This window comes from Pogona vitticeps, chromosome 5 (genome assembly GCF_051106095.1).
Source record: "Pogona vitticeps strain Pit_001003342236 chromosome 5, PviZW2.1, whole genome shotgun sequence".
Taxonomy (NCBI): Eukaryota; Metazoa; Chordata; class Lepidosauria; order Squamata; family Agamidae; genus Pogona; species Pogona vitticeps.
Window position 1 is genome coordinate 126696259 of NC_135787.1, and position 16318 is coordinate 126712576.

General features: G+C 44.3%; 1 protein-coding gene across 6 annotated transcripts in view; it reads left to right on the forward strand.

Annotated features, from left to right (window-relative positions):
* Positions 1-364: 364 nt before the first annotated feature.
* Positions 365-16318, forward strand: part of ZNF800 (zinc finger protein 800) — a 33276-nt gene continuing 17322 nt past the window's right edge. For 2 of the 6 annotated variants that reach the window (XM_078376736.1, XM_073000571.2), the window contains exons 1-3: positions 5587-6999; positions 7145-7244; positions 13951-14046. Coding sequence is in view for 5 of the 6 variants with exons in the window: in XM_073000571.2 (XP_072856672.2) it covers positions 7184-7244; positions 13951-14046 (157 nt within the window). In the remaining variant the exon portion in view is untranslated. Of the gene's footprint in view, positions 856-1197; positions 1609-1853; positions 1871-4781; positions 4798-5586; positions 7000-7144; positions 7245-13950; positions 14047-16318 lie in introns of those variants that run through there. The other 4 variants (XM_073000568.2, XM_073000569.2, XM_073000570.2 and 1 more) reach the window with 4 other exon arrangements.

Consider the following 16318-nt stretch of genomic DNA (forward strand, 5'->3'; position numbering starts at 1 on the left):
GCCCTTTTTGCCCGCGCGGGGGCCGCCTCCCTGATTGGTCGAGGCGCACGTGGAGCGAGGCGAGCAGCGCCCCGCCCCCGCCCTGCCAGACACCCCCTCTCCTCTTTCCCACTCCCAACTTTCTGCACTCCACCGGCGGGAAGAAAAGTCTCCGGCCGCCGCCGCCGCCGCCGCAGGCACCTGTATGATTGGCTCCGAGGGAAGAGGAGGAGGAGGAAGAGGAGAAGGAAGAAGGCACGAGAGGCGGGTCCGGAGGGGGGGGGGCTTGAGAAGAGGAGGAGAAGCCGGGTGCGGCGCATGCGTGCTTCGCTGCCCCACGCCTGCCGCGGCCGCAGTCACTTCCTGCCCTCGCGCCCATCCGGCTCCGGGGTCGCGTCGCGCGGCCGCTTGGGCGGGACAGGCGGCGGGCAAGTTTCGGTCGGGACGCGCCGAGAGCGCTCCTCTGCCCTCCTCCCTCTGGCGCGCCTCCCACCCCCTCTCTCTCTCCCCCTCAGCGGAGCTCGGGTCTCCGAAGGCGGGCTGCCTCCCGCTTTGGCGCTCCCTGTCACCTGCTGCTGCTGCCGCCGCCGCCGCCCCTCACCCTGTGGCGTCCCGACCGGAGAGGGCGACGCGGAGCGAACGGTGGTGGTGGTGGCTCTTTTTTTTTTTGCCTTCCCTCCCGCGCGCCTTGCTCTCCCCGTCAGGCGAGCCGGCGTCCCTCTCAGGGGACCGGGGCGTGTGTGAGGGCTCGGCTTCGGGGGGGAGGTCGGGACAGGCGGCGCCTTCCTCCTCAGCCCACCAGGACTCCCCTCCCTCCCTCCGTCCGTCCCTGTTTCTGGCTGGCTGGCGGCCCCGCTGTCTTCGAGGAGCCTCCGCGTAAGTGTGGTCGGTCGCCCTCGGGAAGTTCTTCAGACAGGCTTTTCCATCTTGCCTTCCTCCCGCCGGGGAGGCTGAGAGTTGAGACTTTTTTCCTGGGTGGGTGGGTGGGTGGTGGTGCCGCCGCGGGCAGGGCAGTGCGTGAGAGAAAACTTCTCTCTCTCTCTCTCTCTCTCTCTCTCTCTCTCTCTCTCTCTCTCTCTCTCTCTCTCTCTCTCTGTGTGTGTGTGTGTGTGTGTGTGTGTGTAGGAAGAGAAGTGCTCACGCTGGCTGGGTGTGAGGTGGGGTGACAGGTGGCCCGGCAAGGGTGCGCAGGGCGAAGAGTCTTGCTTTGCCACCACCTCTTTACGGGTACCGAGTGGGGTGGCCGAGGGGTTGTTTCGCTCTTGCTCGGAACGTGGTTTCTGTGTCCTGTATTGGAATTTCCGACCTGTGTAAAGGAAGACTGGTGGGAGGCGAAAACGAAAACGGTGGAGTGGGGGCGGGTGCAGGAGTGGGCGCACATCTGGTTCTCTGTATCCTGTCACGTTGCAAGTTCCGTCAGTCTTTGCATATCAGTCTTGAGGTATGATGCGAGTTGTACTTCAGCTACATCAAAACTCCAGGGGTTGCCCACTTATCCATAGACACTCACCAGGGAGTGGCAGTGGTAAGACCAGTCTCTTGAGTATCTTACATACTTCAGAGACACACTATGATCTCCATAACTCATAATATATTTGGTGGCATATATCTAGCCAAAACTCTAATCAGGTAAAATATTTTTACTGTTGCTGATATGATAGGGGTTAGACTCTGAAACCTTATTGATTAATACGAAACCACCCAGAAATCTGCCAGAAGGCTCTGATATACCTGTTGCCTACTGCCTGCCTGCCCTCTTTCTCAACCTGAGCATGCATTGACCAAGTCAATGTGATAATAATTGAAGTCCCCCTGGAATTCTATTGCTCTAAGGCCATGTTTCTATGCATGTGTGTGTGTGTGTAAGCAGAGTTGACAGCTGGATGATCAGGTTAGTACTTCCTGGGTAAGGTGAGAAGATTTGGATCCTGGATTTCCCACTATGTTAATTTGGGTTTACTTTGACTTTGCATATTGTTTGGGTTTGATGGATCAGTTATAAAATACATTTTCTGCTCATGTTGTCATTCTGTTGGGACAGAGTCTTGACAATAGCATGGATTTTGGAGTCCCAGTGTTCTGTGCCTTCAGTTGCCTAAGTGGTGCCTTTTATGCAGTGGTTTGAAATCTTGAGTCCCCAGACGTTCTTGTACTACAACTCCTAGAAATCCTGGCCACCACAGCTAGTGATGAAGGCTTTTGAGAGTTTTAGTCAAAGAACATCTGGGGATCCAAGGCTGAGAACCACTGAAAGAGGAGCATCAAACAAACTGTACAGGATGTAGGTGGAGATTTTGCTGGTAATGTTTCTGTGGACACTACAAAGTATCATGCATGTTGGGACCTGAATTGTCTGTTGATTATGGTCATATCATGTATATAATGCTAGATGCTGGGTTGAGAAAACAGGAAAAAGTAATGAAGGGTGGTGAAGTAGTATTCTGTGATGTAATGCGGTTGGATATGTAAGACATGGTAGAGTGCATGTTGGCTGACTGATGCATGCATAATGTTGGTTTGGGGGGAATGTTAAAATAATGCTGTTTAAATCATTTTGAAAAGTATAGTTAAATGAGTGACCAAACTTCTATTTTGAACCACTTTCTCTGAAATACATACATATTGTTGAACACAATAGCTGAATCACTGAAATTATATCAGCTTGCAGCTAATAATCGTTATATATTTTAGATTTATTCTGTATTTTTTTAGAAACAAGAGAGGCAATTGTATTTTCTCACTGCATACTGTGATGCTAAGCATGATCATTTATTTATTTGAAGTATAAAGGTGCAGTACTAAGTGTGCAGGTCTTATGAAGTAAGCCGTATTAGAAAAATAAGGTCTTATTTATGATAAAATTTAAATAAGATCAATCTGTAAGTCCCCCTAAACATTCCATGAGCAAGAATTGATCATTAATGCTCACCATAGTGTTTCCTATGTGGAATAGAAACTGCATGCTGTTACTGGTTTGAATTCTGCAGGATAGTTCAGAATATACTTGACTGGGTTTTCAGCTGGTTTCTAACTTTTCTAATTAGCAGTTTTTAAATATTTATATAGTTACCTATATTTTAACACTTGTAATTCATTGTGCTTTTGGTTGTTTGTGACATTTAGTCATTTGTAAGTCTTCCTTGTGGCCTTGTTTGGAAGAAAACTAGAAAAGAAATAAAGTAAATGGCTGAAATCTGTAGAGCAGTTACACAAATAGTGTAACTTTTATAAACAAATTGTGGTAAGTCAGGAAATCTCCATAGGTATTATTTATTGCACATTGACTCATGAGATTTAGTATGCAGCGGATGATGTTTATGGAGATTGCTTAATGTATGGTAATTCACTTCTGAAAGTTGCACCAATTTGAGCCAACAAACAAACAAACAAACAAGAAACACCTTGCAGATGTGAGGTAGCTATAAGGTATGATGTGACTACAAGACCACCTGTATGAATTAGATAAATCATTCTGGTGAAAATTAAATGAATCCTAAATTCAATTGGAACCTTACAAAAATATATAAAAGAAGTGATTGGCTGAGTTACAGTTTTGTTTAGCATCAGAAGTAAGATATTTTCTCATTTACATAGGAAGCAGACTTTAAAATCAATATGTTTGAGACGTGACCATGGTTTAGATTTAGGCTTTAAGATATATTAAATTGGAACTCCATCTTTTTAGTTATTTTTTTAAAAAGCATTTTCTGTAGTTTAGATGGTTTTTAAAAAATATATTTTCTGTCCCTCCCCTCCAAATGGAATTCTATGAACTGCCATTTTTTAATCAACTTTGGAGATTGCTGTATACTTCCTATACAAATCTGAAAAGCTGGGAAGTGGTGAAAGTATATTGTCCTGACTGAACATCAGTGGGAGAAATCCAGTATTAAGTTACAATTAGAGTAGACCCATTGACTCTATGGAAATTACAGAAGAGTTGTCTTACAACTCCCCACTGATTCAGTGGACTTACTCTACAACTTATTACTGGATTTCTGCCATTATATAGTAGTGCTAAGGTAAGACTTGTTTAATTTACTTTTGAAGAAACTCTTCTGGCTTACCATGAAAGAACATGCCAGCATTATATGTTTTATCTCACAGTGTATATTCGACATATTGGGAAACATTTTACAGACGTGCAGTGTTATAGAAGCCAATGTTGCTATAAATGATTCATATAGTTTGGAAGTTGATGTTAGGTGATGTTTGGGATCATGTTTCATAAAAGTATTGGATGAATGAGTCCATAAAATTACAAAGATGGCCTGTGTATGGAGTTGTGTAGCTATATAGGGCATTTCTGAAGTATTTCACCAACTCTATTCCCCCAGCCATTTCCTGCTTTAATTGGAGAAGTGCTGATGTGCATTGAGACCACACATACACACCTTTGTGCATTTTCTTCAGAAGTCCTTGGAGGAGAAAGTTGTGATCATTATCTATCCCCTGCAGTTCCTGGAGTCAGATTTAAAACAGACCCAGATTTTGTCAGTGCATATGAAGCATGTGATAGCTGGAGCTGTTATTTCTGGATCTTAGAAGGAGGTCAAATGGCAGTTTGGGGGGCTGCTGTTTATACTGTCCTGAAATAAGGAGTGTTCTTGAATTTTTCTTCCTCCTGTTTTAAAATTTAACACAATTATTTTTGTCTGTATTCCCACCTAATTTTGCTTTCCCAGTGTTACCTATTCATCTTCCTTTTTAATTTCGCTTAACGTGCCTTGCAAGATCACTTGCCGCAAGCAGATTTGGGGAGAAGAAAGGAGAGATATCCCAATAGCCCCTGGGAAACAGTACCTGTTATATTACTAGGTAAACTACATTCAGGGTTGTGACCTTCTAGCAATAAGGAGATTCCTTGTGAATGACAGATCCTTGTCTGTCCTCTTGAATGTCTTAACCATTTACAACTGGGAATGGAGCAGCCAAGTGAGAGACTTAGAAAGAAGTGTCTGGCAGTTTAATGGTGAAATAGGGCTTAGCTAGGGAATCAGCTGGCTAGGCTTAGTTGAGAGAGGTTTGGTCCAGCAGTGTTAACTTTTGTTGCTCCCTCTGGTTGAGAACAGGTCCTAGTGTGGTCTCAGTTACTTTTTAACTGTCAAAAAAAGCAAATAGGTTGTCAGTTGTCAAGGTTCTGTATGGAGTTTTGTGTTGTCATGTGTAATCAGAAAGCCTGTCATAAATCACATTCTGTGCCTTTAATAGAATAGCCATCAAGCTTCATTTGTCAATAAGAATTGTACAAAGAAGCAACAGTTGTGGTTTTATGCTTTGCCTCAGTTTTCCATTATGTCCAGATTAGGGGAATAGATGATTTAAAGAAATCCTATAAATATCAAAGAACATCAGACCTGGATTGAGTGTTATGCTTAATCAAAAATAAAATACTGTACTACTGTTTACTACCCTGTTTCCCCTAAAATAAGACCTAACCTGAAAATAAGCCATAGTATGATTTTTTCAGGATGCTCGTAATATAAGCCCTACCGCCAAAATAACCCCCAATTAATTGAAACCCTGCCCTCCACCATTGTGCAGCAAGCAGAAGATGACATGACTGTATTTGATTAAATGTAGATTGTTGTACATGAAAAAAAAAAATAAAACATCCCCTGAAAATAAGCCCTAATGTGTTTTTTGGAGCAAAAATGAATATAAGACCCTGTCTTATTATATTAGGAAGTATTTTGTATTTGTTTTGGAAATTAAAAAAAATGACCCTGTCTTATTTTCGGGGAAACACGGTATAACAAGCACAGGTTGTGTAAACTTTGGACTCTCTTTCTCTGCCACTTTGCTAGCCACCCACTCTTTATGGCGGGAGTGTCATTTCCCCTCCCCCCTTTTCTTGCCCTGTCACTATTTACAACCATTGGAGTATGGTCACCTGCTGAGCCTACTAAGGTAAATGAGATTTAGAAGTAGGACTAGAGAAGATTTGGGGGGAGGTTAAGTAGGAGGAAAGGGACTGAAGGCTTATATGTTGTAGAGCTCTTTTAAGAGTAGACTATATAAGATCTGATTTAGTACTACCATGTATTGTCTTACAGATATGACAGTATACTTTCATTATCCTCAAACATCAAATGAGATGAGCAGTTCCACAGATTTGGAGGAAATTGCTTGCCATATTTGTGAGCCATTCTGATGTAACCATGGGTGGTTTGTTAGCCTCTATTTGCAACATTGTTTTAAAAATCAAATTTGAAAATTACTGAACAGAGAGGAATTAATTCTTAAACACACATACAGTGGTGCCTTGACTTACCAATGTCCCGACATACGACCATTTCGAGTTACAACCAGTTCTGGCTGCAGAATTTTGCTTCTGCTTGCAACCAGAGCTTCGATTTACCAACAGAAAAAGGCAGGGGGAAAAGGCAGGGAATTCATATTGCTAACGATTGTGGCGAAGAGGCTGCTTCTTTGTAGCTCTTTCGCCCCAGCAGTTAGAGAGTGTGCGATCGAAGGAGGCTTTGGACTGCATGGTAAAGTGCTGCTTTCTACTTTTTAAAAACTTCTGAGTGGGTTTTGCAGCGTGGTTTTGGGCTGGGTGGTGGGATTATGTTTCTATGCTGTGATGGGACTTGCAGGGTTTGTTTGTTTTTTTTTGGGTTTTTTCCCCATTTCCAATGAGTCTTGCAGGGTTTTTTGTTGTTGTTTATTTGTTTCCCATTTCCAGTGGGTCTTGCACTCTCTGTTTGCTTTTTTGGGTTTTTTTGTTTGCATTTCCGATGGGTCTTGCACTCTCTGTTTGCTTTTCGCTTTTCTTTTTTTGCTTTTCCAATGGATCTTGCAGGGTTTGTTTGCTTTTCTGTTTTCCCCCCTTTGGCTGGAACGGATTAATCACATTTCTGATGGGTCTTGCAGTGTATTTTTTGGTGTATATGTGTGTGTGATTTTTTTCATTGGTCAGAACGGATTAATTGCATTTCAGTGCATTCCTATGGGAAATGGTGCTTTGACTTACGAACATTTCGAGTTATGACCGGAGTTCCAGAACCAATTAAGTTTGTAAGTCGAGGTGCCACTATAATTTTCCACTATATATTTTCAATGTCTATGGCTGATTCTCAACCAGTGATTTGATAAGTGTGTTATGTAGAGTTAGAAAACCTTATATTCCTTGATTAATGATGGAGAATTTTGCTTATTTTAGGAGAAGCAAGCTACTGGATGTAGGTCGTTGATGTAGAAAATGCCTTTAAGGGACAAGTGTTGTCAGACTGACCACCATCACCATGGATGCTGTGAACCAGGTAATAGTTCTGTATTTATGATGTAATTTCTCTTCTACATTTTTTCATCTGAATAAGATTTTAGAAGAGGAGATTGGAAACTATCATATAGTAGTGGAATTAGACATCTTCATATTGTGTTGTCAGAATTCTAAAATGACTAGGTAAAATATTTCATTTCATTTTATTTCTACCCACCTTTCTCCCTATAGAGGCACTCAACAGTTTAAATATCATAGAATGATAATATAAAATTGCTTCAGGAAGATAAGTTTTCTAGTTTTCTGGGGTATGTGTAGCCTTCTTGGGCACTGAAATGAGTGGGTGGGTAACAAAGACCAGTGAAAATAAACAGTTTGTGTTTGCAGTTTCTGGAAATTGTATTCCAACTGTGTGAGAGTCATGCACAGAATTGTATTACACAGGTAGACAACAGTGTTTAATTAGTTAATTATAATAAATACACATGGCTGAGCCAACAAAGGCAGGTGTCTGTCAGTACATGAAACAAGGCAACAGCACACTAATTTGTTTACTCCTGAAACAATCAGTATAAGAGAAAATTATTACCGTATTTTTCGCTCCATAAGACGCACCTTTCCATAAGACGCACCAAATTTTTAGGAGAAGAAAAGAGGAAAAAAATTATCTGCTTTCTTCTCCTAAAACTTGGTGAGCCTTATGGAGAGGTCCATCTTATGGAACACACCCTAGGGTCCTAGGGTGTGTTCCAGGACCCTTTGGAGCCTCCCCATGCCTCCCTCGGGGGCCAGAGGGGGTGAAATCGCCAGCTTCTGGGGCTCTTCTGAAGTTTCCCAAGCCTCAGAAGAGCCCCCAAAGGTGGCGGTTTCATCCCCTCTGGCCCCCAGGGGAGGCAGGGTCAGTCTCCAAAGAGTCCTAGGGTGTGTTCTAGGACCCTTTGGAGACTCACCCTGCCTCCCTCAGGGGCCAGAGGGGGCAAAATCGCCACCTTCTGGGGCTCTTCTGAGGCTTCCCAAGCCTCAAAAGAGCCCCAGAAGGTGGCGATTTTGCCCCTTCTGGCCCCCGGGGGAGGCAGGGTGAGTCTCCAAAGGGTCCTAGAACACACCCTAGGACCCTTTGGAGACTCACCCTGCCTCCCCCGGGCGACAGAGGGGGCAAAATAGGCAGCTTCCAGGACCTTTTCTGAGCCTTTCCAGGCTCAGAAAAGGTCCTGGAAGCTCCCGATTTTGCCCCCGCTGTCCTCGTGGGGGGGGTGGGGGGGAGCCTGGCAAGGGTCCTGGGAGGCTCCCTTGGACCCTTGCCACGTTCCCCCACCCCCCATGGGGCCAGGGGGGGTAAATTCGCCAGCTTCTGGGAGTGTTTGGAGGCTCCCCAAGCCTCCAAACACTCCCAGAAGCTGGCGATTTTACCCCCCCCGCCCCGTGGGGGGGTGGGGGGAGGGTGGCAAGGGTCCAATGGAGGCTCCCTTGGACCCTTGCCACCCTCCCCCCACCCCCCACAGAGCGGGGGGGGTTTAAAATCGCCAGCTTCTGAGAGTGCTTGGAGGCTTATCAAGCTTCCAAACACTCCCAGAACCTGGCGATTTCGCCAGGGCTGGCCCCGCGGGGGGGTGGGGGGAGGGTGGCAAGGGTCCTGGAAGGCTCCCTTGGACCCTTGCCACCCTCCACCCACCCTCCCATGGGACCAGGGGGGGTAAAATCGCCAGCTTCTGGGAGTGTTTTGAGGCTTGGGAAGCCTCCAAACACCCCCAGAACCTGGCGATTTTGCCAGTGCTGGCCCCGCGGCACCCCCCACAGAGCGGGGGGGGTTAAAATCGCCAGCTTCTGAGTGTGTTTGGAGGCTTATCAAGCTTCCAAACACTCCCAGAACCTGGCGATTTCGCCAGGGCTGGCCCCGCGGGGGGGGGGGGAGGGTGGCAAGGGTCCTGGAAGGCTCCCTTGGACCCTTGCCACCCTCCACCCCCCCCATGGGACCAGGGGGGGTAAAATCGCCAGCTTCTGGGAGTGTTTTGAGGCTTGGGAAGCCTCCAAACACCCCCAGAACCTGGCGATTTTGCCAGTGCTGGCCCCGCGGGGGGTGGGGGGAGGGTGGCAAGGGTCCAAGGGAGGCTCCCTTGGACCCTTGCCACCCTCCCCCCACCCCCCACAGAGCGGGGGGGGGGGGTTAAAATCGCCAGCTTCTGAGTGTGTTTGGAGGCTTATCAAGCTTCCAAACACTCCCAGAACCTGGCGATTTCGCCAGGGCTGGCCCCGCGGGGGGGTGGGGGGAGGGTGGCAAGGGTCCTGGAAGGCTCCCTTGGACCCTTGCCACCCTCCACCCACCCCCCATGGGACCAGGGGGGGTAAAATCGCCAGCTTCTGGGAGTGTTTTGAGGCTTGGGAAGCCTCAAAACACTCCCAGAACCTGGCGATTTTGCCAGTGCTGGCCGGTGCGTGGGTGGGAGGAGCGTCGCAAGGATCTGAGTGAGCTTCCAGGACCCTTGCGACGTTCCCCCCACCTGGAAGCTGGCGATTTCGCCGGTGCTGGCCCCGTGGGGGGGTGGGGGAGCCTCGCAAGGGTCCTGGAAGGCTCACCCGGACCCTTGCGACGCTCCCCCCCACGGGGCCAGCAGCGACGAAATTGCTGCATTCACACCATTAGACGCACTGACTTCCCCACCCACATTTTGGAGGGGGGAAAGTGCGTCTTATGGTGCAAAAAATACGGTATTTGTGTATGTGTATATGTGTATTTGCCAACCTAAGAGCCAACTTAAGACCTGGATCTTCAGACAGGCCTTCCCTCTTGTCGATACCTAACTTATTTCGCTTTCCTCTAGTTTATTAATATTGTTGTTTTATTTTATTTTAATATTGCCACCCAGAGTAGACTTTGGTCTAAATGGGTGGGATATCAATCAATCAATCAATCAATCAATCAATCAATCAATCAATCAATCAATCAAATAAATAAATTCTAAACATCTTTAACTTTTACTGAAAATAAAGCAGGGTAAAGGAAGAGCATTTGATATACATATTTAAGGATAAAAGCAACACTGAGCATTGGGGAGTTCCTATCAAGCAGAAGATTGGTGTATTTAGAAAAAACGATGGGGTTGACAGGATGTGCTGTTCCAACATATTCCTCATCCCCGTGGAGCGCTAGTTGTGGGGTTCCACAGGCTTCCATTATCTCTCCAGTGGTGTTGAACATCTATATGAGGCCGCTGGGAGGGATCATCAGGGGATGTGGGGCTTCGTGTCACCAGTATGCTGATGATACTCAGCTCTATATCTAATTTTTTCCAACAACAGTGGATGTTGTTTCATCCCTTGAGTGCTGCTTGGGAGCCATTCAGCAATGGTTGCAGGAGAATGGACTGAGGCTGAACCCGGGCAAGATGGAGGTCCTTTGGGTGGGTGGCCCAGACATCAGTGGTTCAGGAAACTCCCTCTCTTTTGGGGGTGTGTGACTCTTTCCACCAAGAGTTAGGTTTGCAGTTTGGGTGTACATCTGCACCCGACGTTCACCATGGAAACCCAGATGGTGTCAGTGGTCCATTCCGCACACTTTGGCAGATTGCCCAGCTGCGTCCCTATCTTGATGTGGGGGCATTCACCACTTTGGTCCATGCACTCGTAGTCTCAAGATTAGACTACTGTAATGCGCTCTATGTGGGGTTGCCTTTGAGACTGACACAGAACCTCCAGATGGTGCAGAATATGGCGGCCAGACTTCTTACAGGGGTGAAGAGGTACCACCGTATTTCCCCCACTCTGGCCGCCTTACATTGGCTGTCCATCCGCTTCAGCGTTGATTTCAAAGTTTTAACGAGGACATATAAAGCCGTAAATGGTTTAGGGCTCGATATCTGGCAAAGCGCCGCCTCCCACCCAGTTCTGCAAGAATCACTTGTTTCAGCCAGGCTGGGCGGCTGAGGGGCCTAATGCTGAGGGAGGTCCAGAAGGAAAGAACAAGGAACCAGGCCTTCTTGGCTGTGGCCCCTCGCCTTTGGAACTACTTGCCCATGGAGATTTGCCTGGCACCCTCCCTGGTTGTATTTAGGAGCAAAGTTAAGACCTGTCTATTTGGGCAGGCTATCCCTCCTGCCATATCTTAATTCTGACATTTTTGCCATCTTGCATTTATAGTATACGTTTATTAGTTTTCCTGATTTTAAATTTGTAAGTCACCTAGGTAGACTTTAGGTCTAGATGGGCTGGGTAGAAGTCTAATAAAATAAATAAATACAGTTAAAGAGGAATATAATTAGAGTGCATGATTTGCAGAACGTTGTTATATATGGTGTACAATTATGTTATATTTTACATTTTGTGCAGTGTAGTTCTGTAATGTGTGATCAGTTTACAGTTCATAACTAAATATGCCTGTTTAGTCAGAAACCATGTTAAATTAAATGGGGTTCAGTCCCAGACAGGTGGCTGTATAATTGCAGTCTTCGATACAAAACATTTTTGTGGGGCAAGAGCCTAAAGAATGAAGTTTCCATTCTATTCAGAGCCATCAGAAAGCTCTAATTGGAGGAAGTCAGTAGGATTTTGCTCTTCCCTTGTCCTCAGGTTTTATTTCTCTTAAGAGGGATGAAATTCCGTTTTTTGCAAAGCAATGGGAGGAAAAGGAGAAGGGGTTAGGGGCTTGTCTGTGGCCTTTCAGGACCATGGTTCTTCCTCCCTTCCTTGCCTCTTGCCACACTCCCACCATACACCTTACCTCACTAGAGACTGGAGTTCCAACCTTTTAGACTGAGCCACAGAATTGTTTTGCTTTTTTTCCAAAACTGGAAGTATCCAGAAATTCAGATCTAGTTTTTTTTTAAATGGCACTCCCATCAAACACAGCACTTCAAAGAATGACACCACCATTAGCTCATTGTTTCTGAGGTCTGAGGAGTAGACATTTTTCCTTATATAAAGAGCCTTCATAAGTTAGCATGATCTTCTAAATTTTATCATTTGATCTTATACAGTGGTGCCTCGCTTAACGAGTGCACCGTTTAACGAAAAATCCGTATAGCGATCCCTTTTTGGGGATCACTATACGGATCAGTCCCAATCGCCGCACTCGCTTTGCGACGATTGGGGCTCCGGCGGCCATTTTGGAGCCGCCGAACAGCTGATCGGCGGCTCCAAAATGGCCGCCGGATGGCCCGAAATGCCCCCCCGCAGCGTTTTCGCGACCTCCCTAAGCAAGGGGAGGGCGCGAAAACGCTGATAGGGGCCATTTCGGGTCATCTGGCGGCCATTTTGGAGCCGCCGATCAGCTGATCGGCGGCTCCAAAATGGCCGCCGGAGCGAAAACATCGCTGGAGGGGGTGAGTTTAGACACTTATTGGAACGCATTAAACTAAGTTTAATGCATTCCAATAGGTTTTCCTGCCCCACACAGCGATGTTTTCGTATAGCGAAGGTTAATCCGGAACGGATTAACCTCGCTATACGGGGCACCACTGTATATTTGTTTTCACTGATTGTCAGACACCTTGGGGGTTCATCCCAAAAAAGGAAGAATGTAAATTATGGCACAGATCTCATATGAGACTCATAATAATATTTGGATTCCTAACTATTCCCCATGAATCCTCCTCTGATGTCAGAAGTCTACTTGGGAGGGTTGCTGTCCCTCCAGAAGAGGGTTGTAGGCAGTAGGAAGGGGATTGCTCTCAGATTACCCTGATGGAAACTGTTTTTACAAGAACAGTATCCCCATTTGATGATGACATGTTGTAAGAAGGTAATTGATATTGAATGTTTGGTTTTGTTGATTTAAAGGAATTTGTGGAGGCGAGAATAAGTACTTGTACAGACTAGAAATGACAAGTAATGTCTTAAGAAGTATATCACATTCCCTTTCATAGAGGAGAGCACCTTTTCTGATTATATGGTCAATATAATGCATATATGTATCATCTAAAAATGCCACTTTGGAAGGATGTGCAGGTTTATTGATTCATGGATTACTAATTTAAGACATATACAATTAGAGACAGATTTCTTCAGCTAGATAGCAGCACTGTTTTAGAAATCTTTCCAAAGTAATAGCTTGTGATCGAAAGAAATACATTTTCTTTTAATGTTTAAGTACCGTTATTTTATTTGGGGTTGGCAGTGACCTAAACAAGGGATAGATTATACAAATGGCAATTTAGTTTTATCTGCCTAGTTAGTGTAGATCCTACCAAAGATAGCTAGATGTAGCAATAATTAAATTGTTGGCAGTAGAGCTATTGCATGTTACTATTGTTATCCTAGCAGTTAATGTTTTTGAAGGATTGAATTTGTCTGTGCCCAGTGCTTTTTGAGGTTAGAGAGTTTGTTTGCACAATAATTGTACTGGAGGTGGAGATCAAAACTGCTTAATTGTCATTAGTGACTTCCAGACCATCAGTTCAGCAATATACTGAAGCATTTTCAAGGCACTTCCATAGAAGTATATACTGCCTCTGTGTAATTATTATTTCTGTAATCAGAATCTGTTTCCCCATGATCAAAACCAGGAGGGAGGGAGATTTCCCCTCCTTGCTATAGTTTTCTTGCACCCTTAAAATCTGTTCCAGAGGGATGGGAAGTCCTTGCAATTCATTTTTCTGGTGACATGGAAGGCAGTGGAGGATGGGGAAGGGAAGAAAGTTCCCTCACACTGGAGATTGAATACAAGAATGATATTGAGTTTAGGCCCATATGAACATTTACTTGAATGGTCTATCCTAAGTAAATTTCTACTGTCTATTCTAAATATTTTCTAGGACATATTATGGAGCCTGGGGATCCTCCTTTATTGCGGCAACCACTTCAGACATCAAAATCTGGCATTCAACAAATTATTGAGTGTTTTCGATCAGGTATGATTAACTTCTTTTGTTGTATGCTTTGTTTTAATGTTTAAGATATTTTTGTGGTCATGTCAATTGCTTAGTAAAATGTGAAATTATCATTTTTATTTGAATAATTTAAGAATATCCATCCTAGAATCAATTACAAATTTGCCTACTTTACAATTCTGTTACCAGCAATGGAAAATTAGAGAGTTCCTTTATTTTCCAATGTTTGAAAAGGTTTTGCCTCTCTATATGGATATTCTATTTAGGACAGTTAACCTGCTAGATAGGTTTACTTGATGCGTTAAGTGTTTTCTGTTGTGTCATTTTTTTTTGTTTTACTGTAGAAATTTCTTGATACTAAGAACAATGGACATATTCAGGGGTTTTTATGTGATCTGGGGGCAACCAAATGACAGAGGAAGTCACTGTTGGTCATCCACAGGTTAAAGCAGTTCTGCAAAAATCCTTTGTGCTTAATCCAGTGTTTCTGTGATTATTTTTTTAAGATGCACTGCAATTTCAAGCAAGGTAGGGGAAATCAAAAGGAAGTCATAGTATCCATGAAGGCTCAGCTCATACCAGCAGATCAGGTGACTGACATCTGAACTCCCCAGTTATTCCCAAGACCTTTTCTGGGCACCCAACTGACTAAGGTGCTTGAGAGAGCTCAGACTGAGGTCCCTGGGTGCTATATGTCTCCTTGCAGCTGTGAGCCAGCCATTTTACATAGTTGTAGGTGCATATTTCCATTCCTCAGAGTGGTGTTTTTCATGCAGATTGAGAAACCCACAAATATCTTAACAACTCAGACAAAGTCAAGATCAGAGTGTCATGAAAAAGGCATAAGACACTTTAGGCAATTATCTTTGTATCCTTATACTAGGTCAGCACATGCTGATCTAGGTATACTGACTGGCACACTGTTTCTACTTACATTTGTTTAATTTGAATAAAGTTTTGGAAATAGAAATTTTGTTCTCTTTAAATGGTTCGTTGTGTTTTGTTGTTACCCAAATCTGTAACTTTAATAACTGCTGCTCACATTTTACTGATTTCTCTCTCTCTTACTGAAATTTGAATATCTGCCTATGCTGGAAACAGTATATAACTTTGTGAAGCAGATCTTAAACACCATATTTTGTGTCACACAAATACAATCTGAACATATATAAACTAAATAAACAATGATAACATTTAGTGCTAAAGAACAATAGATTCACAATGTTTTCTGTGATGGAACTACAGTTGGACAAAACTACATTGTGCAAACAAATGGATATTACTGCATAACTTAGTACAGGGAAGAGTGTTGCTCCATTCATCTTGCTAATTAATAAAACAAACATTGATGGATACTTAGGTTGTAGCAAGTGTTCTGTGAGTTGAAAATGTGTTTGTGACCCATGATCCATGTGTTGCTATCCAGAAACCTTTCGAACAGATTGTGTTAATTTGCTGATAACCTCTGACTTTTCAGGAGGACTGTGTCTGGCTACCCCATGTGATTTAGATCCTGATTCACCACTTTGGATCCCGGCCCAGGTCTTCACTGATCTGATCCTGGCCTGGATATAAGCCAATGATTGGCTTTCCTAATTCCTGTAACTCCTGTTCTATTAAATAAGAACAAGAAATTGGCAATAACTAGGGTGGGTTGGGGGTTACATGGCACCCTGAAACTTGGTGAAATAATAGGTCACAAAGAGAAGATTCATGGTGCCAAATGATTTATATTTCTCCTTTCTCCCTGTTCAGGAACTTACAAAATGGAGTGTGATAAATATTAACTAAAACATTAAGCACTCTTAGAAACATATAGCAATGTTAAAAGATATTAGAACAATTTGAAAACAAAATCCAGAAAAATACATAGATCTAAAATGAATTTTAAAGAAAAGAAAATGAATGTAGCATCTCCATTAAAAGCAGCCTGATCAGTAGTCAAAAGCTTGACTGAAGAGAAAGATTTTTGTCTGTGACCAGACGGATAAGAGAGAGGGGAGCAATTTAGCCTCCATGGGAGATTGTTCCACAGCCTGGAAGCAGCTACTGAAAAGGCCTTCTCTTGAGTAATTACCAAACATGCCTGTGAGGGCAGTGTCACTGAGATCCTAAAGCCAAGGGAAACTTGTATAGACAGATGTGGTCCTTTATGTAGCCTGAATCCAGTGGCATATATGGATTTATCAATCACAGCCAGTACTTTGAATTGGCTTGGGAATAGACCATGCTCCCTCTAGCAGGTCCTGGTTAACAGTCTGGTTGCAGTGTTTTCAACTGACTGAGTCTTCCA